General features: G+C 53.8%; 1 protein-coding gene across 1 annotated transcript in view; it reads left to right on the top strand.

The window, feature by feature from the left end:
* Nucleotides 1-9,838, top strand: part of TCF3 (transcription factor 3) — a 77,930-nt gene that overhangs the window by 5,061 nt on the left and 63,031 nt on the right. Inside the window, exon 2 of the mRNA XM_029963905.1 lies at nucleotides 2,537-2,609. Within this exon, the coding sequence (XP_029819765.1) occupies nucleotides 2,537-2,609 (73 nt within the window). The remainder of the gene's footprint in view (nucleotides 1-2,536; nucleotides 2,610-9,838) is intronic.

Below are 9,838 nucleotides of genomic sequence, written 5' to 3'. Positions count from 1 at the left end.
GGAAGGGGTCTGTGACTCCTAAATCCCTTGGGGAGGGAGAGCAGGAAGGTGTTGCATCAGCCTCAAAACACCTCTGAAAGCAGGCAGAGGAGGGGAGGGCATCCCCCCGGGGTGTGGGGGTGTTTTAGGGATGCTGGGTGTGCTGGGGATCACCGGGGGTGGGGGGGACCCACCTTCTGTTCTGCAGAAGCAGAAGGCTCTGGGTGCACAGTGGAACAAGGCTGTTCATTTTCTCCACTCCTGTTTGGTGCTCAAACCTGGGGTTTTTCAGCCTCAGCAAGTGCTGAGCAGAAATGCTCATGGACACGAGCCAGCAGTGCCTTGGGGTTTCATTTGTTGGGGTTTTTTTTATTATTTCTTTTTTTGGGTGCCCGGGTTCATCGTGCATCCCTTCCCCCCCGTGCTTGCACATGCAGACCTGCCCCTTGGAAAGGGGGTTCCTAACCACTTAATCCTCTTCCCTACCTTGAGATGAGGGAGTGAGCACAGGGAGTGAGCACAGCCCGGATGGGACCGGCCCCATAAATTCCATTTGCAGTAGTTGTGGAGATCTTTGCAGAAACCACCCCCTGCCCTGCAAGGGAAGCCCTGCAGCAGTGCAGGGAGGAAGGTTGGCTGCAACCTTCGGTGTGTCAGGGTTTGTTTTTATTTTCTAGCCCAACTTCCTGAGGAAACAAGTGTCATCTGATGGTGGGGCTGCCGGGCCACCCCAAATACCTCTGGAGCCCCTTGGGTGGGCAGCAGGGGCTCCCCTCGTGGGGCACCTCCATGGTGGGGGTCCCTGGGCAGCCCAGTGTGGGCAGGTGCTGGCAGCAGTGCCAGGATGTTTAAACACTGTTTACACCTTTGTTTAAATCCATATATAGAACATCTACACCCCGTGCATGCATATATATGATCCCAAATTTGTGCTCTTTATGAATGGCAGTTGGTTCCTTAACTGCTCTCTTTGCATCTCTACCACATTTAACTGTATTTTGTTGGTTTTGTTTTTTGTTGTTTTTTTTTTTTTTTTTTCTCCCCAGCATTTGTGAAAACAAAGCTGGGCAGACTGCTCTGCACAAAGGAATGTTTCTGACCACAGCCAGACATCAGCTATGTCAGGGCATGAAACGCTGCATTTCTGTAGGCTCTTGTGCCATTACATTGTTTAATCTTCAAAGCATTAAACTTTTGAGTTACTCAGACATTACAAAGCTAAAAATAATAAAAATTCAAATGACTTGGTGGTGAAAGTATCTTGAGTAGAAAAAGGATATTAAAATGTTAATTCACTAAACGTTTTCCCACCAGTTGTTTTATTGGCTGGAGCTCCATTTGTGTGGAGGAGAATTAGTTTTCTTTTCTGCTGCACGCAGGTGCATGTAAATTATTAAATAGCAGCTTCTGAAACTCTCCCAACTTTTATTAAAAATATTTATACAGGTTAGGTGACGAGGTGTGCGGTGTTTTTGAGGAAGCTCCTGGCAGGAGAAAGCTCAGTTGTGATACTGAAGCTGCAGCAACGGAGCAAACAAGTCCCCAGAGCGACTAATACCGTAAAATAGGTTCATTTTTGAAACCTTTGCACTTGGAGTAGCTTCTCCCCCCAGCCCCCGGGGCTGTGTTGGGTCCTGGGGCTGCTGGAGGCCCTGGAGCAGCGGGGTGGGAGCTGCCCTGGGAGCTGGAGGGCTCATCCCGCGGGGCTGGCACCGAGCTCGGGCACTGCCGGATCCTGGGGCTGAGTCAGCTCTGCCTGTGCCAACCAGACCCACGGGCAGCCCACGTCCTGCCCAGGCACTGTGTGTGTCCAGGGAGACAGGATGAGACCCGGANACCGAGCTCGGGCACCGCCGGATCCTGGGGCTGAGTCAGCTCTGCCTGTGCCAGCCAGACCCACGGGCAGCCCACGTCCTGCCCAGGCACTGTGTGTGTCCAGGGAGACAGGATGAGACCCGGAGTGCTGTGGGAGCTGGGATGGGGAGGGGTGAAATGAGCTTTTCAGGGTGCTGCAGGGGCGTTTTTGCGCCGGGTTTCTGTGAATGGGGCACCTGCAGGGAGGGCCCTGGTGGGCATGTTAGGGAAGAACCTGCTGGGTTTGACCACAGCACTGATGCTTCTGGGCTGGGTTTTGGTTGCACCCAAGGAACCAGGCACGCTGTGGACACGGGAGCATCACAGAATCACAGGGTGTGCTGAGTTGGAAGGGCCCCACAAGGATCAGCGAGTCCAACTGCTGTCCCTGTGCAGGACCATCCCCAGGAGTCACACCCTGTGCCTGGGAGCACTGTCCAAACGCTTCTTGAACCCTGTCTGACTTGGTTTTGTGACCCCCTCCCTGTGTCAGGTTGTGTGTGTCAGTGCAGAGCTGCTCCCCTGCCCCTCCTGCAGCTGATCCATGGAGCAGGGACACAAGGAGAGGGAAGTTTTTTGCATCAATAAAGTGCTCCTCTTCCCCCTTTCCTCCCCCAATCTGACCCCTTTGCAGCAGCACAGTAAAACTAACAGACTGAAATCTCTTTCTCTTCCCTTCTCTCTCATCTTCTTGTTTTTCTAGATGTTTCCCCTGCCAGTGGCTAATGGAAAAAACAGACCCACGACCCTAGCGAGCACTCAGTTTGGAGGATCAGGTACTGTCATCTTACTTTTTTTTTTCCCTTAATACCATAATGATTCTCGCAATAAATTTGTGTTTGGTTCCAGAGACACCAAAGGAGGGGTTGGTGTAGTTCTGTTATGTGTTTTTCTGGTGGTGGATCTACTGCTGTTCCTCTGGATGATTTTCTTGTTGCCCCGTGTGTCTCCGGGTGGGCAAAGCTGCTCTTGCTGATCTGTCTCCTGTTAAGAAGTTGCTGCCTGAGCTGGAGATTGTTGTCCCACCACTCCAGGATCCTGGGAGCAGACAATCAGGGCTGTTCTCTAAGCTGCTTAGACATGTCTGCACTGCCCTGGAAGACTTTTGCTGTTCCTTTTTGAAGACGTGGTGGTGGTGGTTCATTCCTGGGGCTCGGCTGCAGTTTGGGTGTCTGCTCCTTGCAGTCCCTCTAGAGGCTCCCTGGGTGGGATCTCGGCATTCCCAAAGGGATCTTGTGAAGCCCTCCTGGCTGGATGCTTCCAGGGTGCCAAGAGGGGGCCAGGGATGCCAACATCCAAGGGCTTTGGGAGCAGGGCAGCTCTGGGGAGGAGGGGGCTGGTGATCTGGGTGTGTGATGGGGGACTCTGCAGGGTGTGTGGCTTCAGATGTCTGATGGGCAATGTGCTGCTCGTGGGTTTGAGGCTGAAGTGGAGAATTCCTGGGCAGTGCTGTGCTGGATTTTTGATGCCTGAGGAGGCTGTTCTGTGCGGGGCTCACACGGCCCCTGACACGTGGGAAGTTCCTTCGTTTGCCCTTCTTGCTGAACACCTTGTGGATGGTTAAAACAACCTTCTCTATCATGGGCTGACTCCAGCTGTCCAGGGAAACCCCTGGCCACGTGGAACAGCCATGCTGTGCCATCCTGGAGATTTCTGGGGAGCACCTTTGGTGCCCCAGCATCAGTGTTGTGGGGCACTGGGGAATCTGCAGCAGCAGGATGGGGGGCTGTGCCCTGCCCTGCTCTCATGCCCTCTTTGACCAGGGAAATGTGCTGCTTTGGGATTGAGCTGTTCAGCTGCACGTCAAACACTTTTCCAGGGAGGGAAGCTGTTGAGTGGGCTGGAGGAAATTGGAGGGGGGAGAGCTCTGGGGTTAACCCAGATGGAAGCCGATCTCTCCGGCGAGTGTTCCTTGCGCGACTTTGCTGTTAAAACAATCCCACAAAAGACGAGCTCCACGCTGGGGGAGAGGAGCAATGGCATTCATGTGTTTCCTGCTCGGAGCCTGGCCTGGCTGCCGGGCCCGTGGTGCTGGCCAGGAGCAGAGGCACAGCCGGACCCCCCCTGCTTGGCTCGGCAGCCGCCGGAACGACCCCAAACCTCTGACCCCCCCAGCCCTGCTTTGCTTTGGGGTGAGTGAAAGGTAACGTTGACACCACCCTTCCTCTGGGCTGCTGCTCTCTGGGGCTGCCTGGGAGAAGCCCTGAAAGCAGAGCACTGCTGTTATACAACTGGGCTGGAGGACGTTGCACAATCCCTGCTGTCCCAGGCGTGGGCTCTGCCGAGGCTCCCTCGTCCTGCCATGAGCATCCTGGGGTGGGAATTCAGCTCAGGGAAAGGTTTTGCTCCAGCAGCAGAGTTATCCCTGGGGCAGCCATCCTTGGCCTCACCTCAGGGCAGGGGATATGTTTTGTTTGCATGTTGGCTTTGGGGCTTCTCCCTGTTCCTGAATCTTTGGCTTTTTGCTGGTGGGGTGAATGACTGCAGGAAGACATCAGTGAGATGTTCCATGCTGTAATGGTTTGATTTAGGCCTTCCCTGGCAACCAGGGGTGTGCTCTGCCTGTTAGAAGGATCCAAAGGGTCTAAACAAGGTCCTGGATAGTGGCAAGTGGTTGTTTTCATAGTTTGTGGATGTTCTACCTTTATTCACTAATAGTCAGCAAGGTGCAATCAGGTGCTAGTTAGAATCATAAAATCACGGAGTTCCACCCCCTGCCATGCCTTCCACTGGACCAGGTTGCTCTAAGCCCAGTCCAACCTGGCCCTGATCATCCCCAAAGGTGGTTCATCCCCAGAAACATCCCCAGCCATCCAGCTCAAAATTTGATTTGAAGTCGAATCTTCACTAACCCTGATGTGGTCAGAGGGTGAAAAGCAGATGGTCCTTGGATTTGGGGACCTGGACTTGCTGAGGGAGCAGAGTGTCTCACAGCCAAGCCATAATCTGGACCTGGAGATTAGCTCCCTGAGTCTTGCCATGCAGGAAGGCCAAGGCTTCATCTTTATTGTGCTTTGTGTTTCCAGCACTCCTGCTCAGTCAGGGCCTGTACCACCAATGAAGGCAGAGCAGCATTTCCCCTCCACAGCCACCTCTGCCCAGAAAGGAGAAGCAAACACTGATTTGTGTAAGTCTGAGCTCAGTGCTCACAGGGCCCCGTCTCAGTGCCAGGATCTCATCATCTGGGCTCGTTGTATTAGGCCCAGGATAATAAACTGAAGTTGTCCTACGTGCCAGAAAAATTGGTGTTTTATCCCTCTGTCCACACAGGATGGGATCCCATCGTTGGGTTGATGGCATTTGGGCTGGACATGGGAATTCATGGCTCCCACTTTCCATCTCTCTCCTTCTCCTGGAAATCCTGGAGCAGTGTGTAGCTTTTAATATTTTTCCTCTCCAGAGGAGCTGTTACCTCAAGGCTCTTTCCTTCCCAGGGGAAGTGAGGAGTGAAGAGAGCAAGGCACTGCACTGACTGATCACTCCCATCCAAAATGCCCCACTTGCCAAGATGAGGTTCTTGCTTCCAAAGTGTGACTGGCAAATGAGGGAGCCCAGGCATTTGAAACAGCACTGCAAGAGAATCCCAGCTGTAAAATCACCCCAAATTCAAATCCTTTTCAAATCCAAAACTTCTTTACCAGAAGGGTTGTTGACCATTGGCACAGGCTGCCCAGGGCAGTGGTGGAGTCACCATCCCTGGAGGTGTTCAAACAACGTGTGGATGTGGCACTCGGGGACATGGTTGAGTGGTGACCATGGTGGGGTTGGACATTATGATCTCACGAGTCTTTTCCATGGTTCTGATTAGCAATTCCATGATTCTGGTGACTGCCCTGCCCAAGCTGCCAGTGGCCCCTTTGCCAAGGGGAACCTGTTTTGCTCTCCCGGGCCAGAAAAATCCAAAGTGTTAACCCAAACCCTCCAGCTTCGAGATCCCTTCGCTCTTCCCATTTGCCTCCCGTGCTTTTATTTTAAGCTCCTGCCACTGTTTCCCTGATTTCTGTCCTCAAATGCTCCGGGGAGGAACTGCTTTCGCTCCCCCGCCGCCCGGACAATTCAGCACCTCCGCTTTGCCTTTTCTTGGCAGGGAGAAACCCAACAATTGCCACGAGTTTGGAGCTGACGTCACCCGGCCCGTGTCTGCGGCATTTATAGCACATACAGGTCACCGCGGGAAGTTGGTCCTCCCGGGGCCTGGAGCTGCCAACCAGCCTTTTCCAGCCCGGGCCGTGGGTCGTGGGGGTTTTGTTTTAGCCGGGACACCCAGCCCGTCGTGCCCGTCGTGCCCCTTGTCCTGCCCTCCGAGGCAGCGGTTCCGCCGACCCCTCCTTGAGCTGTTTGTTGTTTGCAGCAGCAAAAACATTTGTGAGCCGTGTCCTCCACGGTGTCCCAGGTCATAAATGACTGATCTGAGCAGCACCCAACTCCCTGGCAGTGCTTCCTTAGACCTGCCTCGGGCAGGGAACTGCTGGGGCTGGATTTCACCTGGAAGGTGAAATGTTTTGAGGGGTGTTGGGACAGCAGCAGCATCAGGAGGCAGCGAGGTCAGGCCGTGCTGGGGCTGGGGCCTTGTGGCTGCTGAGCTTTCTCCTTTTTGCCTCAGCAAAGGGGTTTGGGCTCTGCAGGGCAGGGGGATGAACCCAAGGCACGTGGCTGAGCGAGGTGACACATCTGGAGCAGCGCTTCCACCTGTGGGTAATGTGGAGAGTGTTCAACCATCTCACTCCACATCCCTGGTGTGGGGTGCCAGGATTGGGTCCTGTTGGAAGAGGAGCCCGGGGGTCTTCTGCTCACAGACAACGGATAAAACCTCTGCTAAAAAATAGGGTGGTTTTTTGGTTTTTTTTGCCTTTTAAGCAAGCTAATTCACTATTAAATGCCTTTTTCTTCTTGCTTTGTGCTGCAGCGAGCTCCTTGGCTTGGGCTCTCCGGTGGATTTGGGGGGGGAGTCCCCTCCTGGCCTGTGCCGTGATTCCCACCCCCAAAATTTGTTGTGTCCTTTCTTGCTCGTGAGCTGAGGCTCCTCGTGGGGGAATTGCTTTGATCGGGGGAAGTTCATCACGTACATTTGAAGCTGGCTGAGCAGGGAGTTTTTCAAAGAGTTACAAGCTGGTGCATGTAACAAATTTTAAGTTATAGTCTAGTGAACAAAGCAAATGGATTCTCCCCGGAGGGAGGCGAGTCCGGATCCCCTTTGAAACCCGCTTTAAACAACGCTCAAACTTGGATACCTGTGGCAACAGCACTGAAAGTCATAAATTCTCTGAAAGCTGGGGCTGTCTCTTTAATTGGTGCTGTGGGGGAGCCGTTTGAAGGTTTAATTAGTTGCTGTGTGCAGGCAGCCCTGTGTCAGGGAGCCCCGAGTGGGCCGGGCAGGATCTGGTGCCCTGGTGGGAGCAGGATGGTGCTGGGCTCCACTCTGCTCCTGGGGCTGGGGGGGGTTGGCAGTGAACCCGTGGAAGCTGGGGCTGGGAAGAGCCAAGCCCAGCGTCCCTGTTGCCCTGCTGTCGAGTCTCAGGCTGCAGAAACCCATTTGCAACTGTTTTCCATAGTGAGGAGAGCGGGAGCTTTTATTAGAAAGGCTGTATCACGTTTTCCTACAAACTGCCTCGAGTTCCCACATGTTTTGCTTATGCTGAAGTGGGAGTGCTGGGCTCCACTTGCTATTTTGATGGATGATGAAAGGCAGACGTGAGGTGTGACTTGGTGTTTTGAACTGGCACTTGCCATGAAAGTCCAGGCTCCGGGCTGTGTGTTTGTGGGGTGTGTGACCCTCAAACTGTCACCAAACACAAAACCACCACAACAAAAAGGGCAAAGCAGGAAAATTCGCTTGCCAGCCCGTTGGTGTGACCATTTGTTTCAAAGTAAATGTTGCTGTTTAGCCATTATCAAAGGAAATCAAAGGAGAGCTGGGGCTGTTCAGACAGGAGGAGAGAAGGATCCAGAGAGACCTGAGAGCCTCTTCCAGGGCCTGAAGGGGCTCCAGGAGAGCTGGAGAGGGACTGGGGACAAGGGATGGAGGGACAGGACAAGGGGGAATGGCTTTAAGCTGAAGGAGGGCAGGGTTAGGTGGGATATTGGGAAGGAATTCCTGGCTGTGAGGGTGGGGAGGCCCTGGCACAGGTTGCCCAGAGCAGCTGTGGCTGCCCCATCCCTGGGAGTGTCCAAGGCCAGGCTGGACAGGGCTTGGAGCCACCTGGGCTAGTGGAAGGTGTCCCTGCCCATGGCAGGGGGTGGAACGAGGTGATCTTTAAGATCTCTTCCAACCCAAACCATCCCATGATCCTATGGAGAAGCCTTGCCATGGACAGGTCAAGCTTGCAAAGCTGTGAGGTCTCGTTAGCCTGGAAGGAGATGGATCCTGCAGCTCCCACTGCTCTCCACAACTCTGGAGCATTTCCATTCCTGCTGCTGGCAGAGCCCACTCCTGGGGTGTAGGAAGATGCTGCCAGGTATGGCAGGGATACCCTCAGGATGCTGCAGTCCCAACTGTTCCTGTATCAAAGCCTGGAGGACTTTCAGTGAGGTTCATCTCCCACGTGCTAGTGGAGCTTTCTGCTTTGTTTTTGTCTTTGCCTTTGGGAAGCTCCTGCTCTTCTCCCTCTCCCCTTTCTGCTCCCTGTGTCTCCCGTGGGGTGCATCCCATTAACCAGGATCCAGAAAGCAGGGTCTGGAGGAAAAGACTTGGAGGGCCCAAAAACTGGGGCAGGGAGTGCAGGTCTGCAGGAAACAGCGAGTGAGGGGGAACAAATGGCAGGGGAAGATCTCCACACCTGTGTCCCTTAATCCAGCACCACATCCCAGTCTCATCTCTGATCCTCGTGTCCTGGGCTGCTTGTTCCTGCTCCCAGGGCTGCCCCACCTGGGCAGAAGGTTCTCTGTGCCTTTGCAGTGAGTTTGGAACAGAGTCACAGACTGGTTTGGGTTGGAAGGGACCTTAAAGCTCATCTTGTTCCACCCCCTGCCATGGGCAGAGACACCTTCCACCAGCCCAGGTTGCTCCAAGCCCCATCCAACCAGGTCTTGAAATAAGAAGGTCTCTTTCTTCCTCACAATCAATTTTTTCCCCTTGAATTTTATTGTAACACTGCAAGTGAGGGTGTCCTGTCCTGCCAGAGACATGGAGTGTCCTGTCCTCTAATGGACACAGGAGGAGTGAGATAGGGAAGAGAAGGCCCAGGGTGACCATGCTGTGGGGGTGCCCTGAGAGCAGCTCAGTGCTCCTCTGGCAGCTGGGGAGAGGCAAATATAACCCAATCCCCTGTCTTGGTGTGTGTTTGACTTCGGGGGTTAAGGGGTGCCTGTTTTCAGGGGAAGGTGTTTTTGGGGTTCTTTTAGGTTTTTTCATTCATCTCCCACCCTGGAGAAGAGTCCTCCTGACTGGATTTGGGATTTTGAACTAGGAAAGAGCCCAGAGAATGCTGGGGGTGCCAGAGCTGTACTGAGATAAGCGACAGCTTTTGTTTAGAAACTGCCAATTTGCCACAGACCTTGTTTAAGCACAGTTTTAACTATGCCAGGATTGCTGAAGCAGTGCAGTGCTCTCTCTTCCTGGCAGAGCTCTTTCCTTCCTCTGATGAGGCAATTCCTACCAGTGGAGCTGTGCCTGCTGGGGGGCTGTGATGGGATCAGGATCTTATGTAAAAATCACGTGTAAAAAGCCTGGGCTGAGGCTGAGGTGAGGCTGGGCTTGGTGTGCACCTTCTGTGTGTCCAAAGAACAGGTACAAGCTCCAGCACCTGCTTGTCTTTTAATGGGAGGAGCTGTTGGGTGAGAGTAGGTTTACATTAGATACTGGGAAGAAATTCCTCTCTGTGAGGGTGGGGATACCCTGGCACAGGTTGCCCAGAGCAGCTGTGGCTGCCCCATCCCTGGAAGTGTCCAAGGCTGGGTTGGACAGGGCTTGGAGCAACCTGGGCCAGTGGAAGGTGTCCCTGCCCAGGGCAGGGGGTGGGATGGGATGAGCTTTAGGATCCCTCCCAACCCAAACCAGTCTGGGATT

The sequence above is a fragment of the Manacus vitellinus genome, unplaced genomic scaffold (genome assembly GCF_001715985.3).
Source record: "Manacus vitellinus isolate BGI_N305 unplaced genomic scaffold, ASM171598v3 scaffold_64_pilon, whole genome shotgun sequence".
In the NCBI taxonomy this organism is placed as follows: Eukaryota; Metazoa; Chordata; class Aves; order Passeriformes; family Pipridae; genus Manacus; species Manacus vitellinus.
This window is presented reverse-complemented; position numbering and strand designations above follow the sequence as displayed.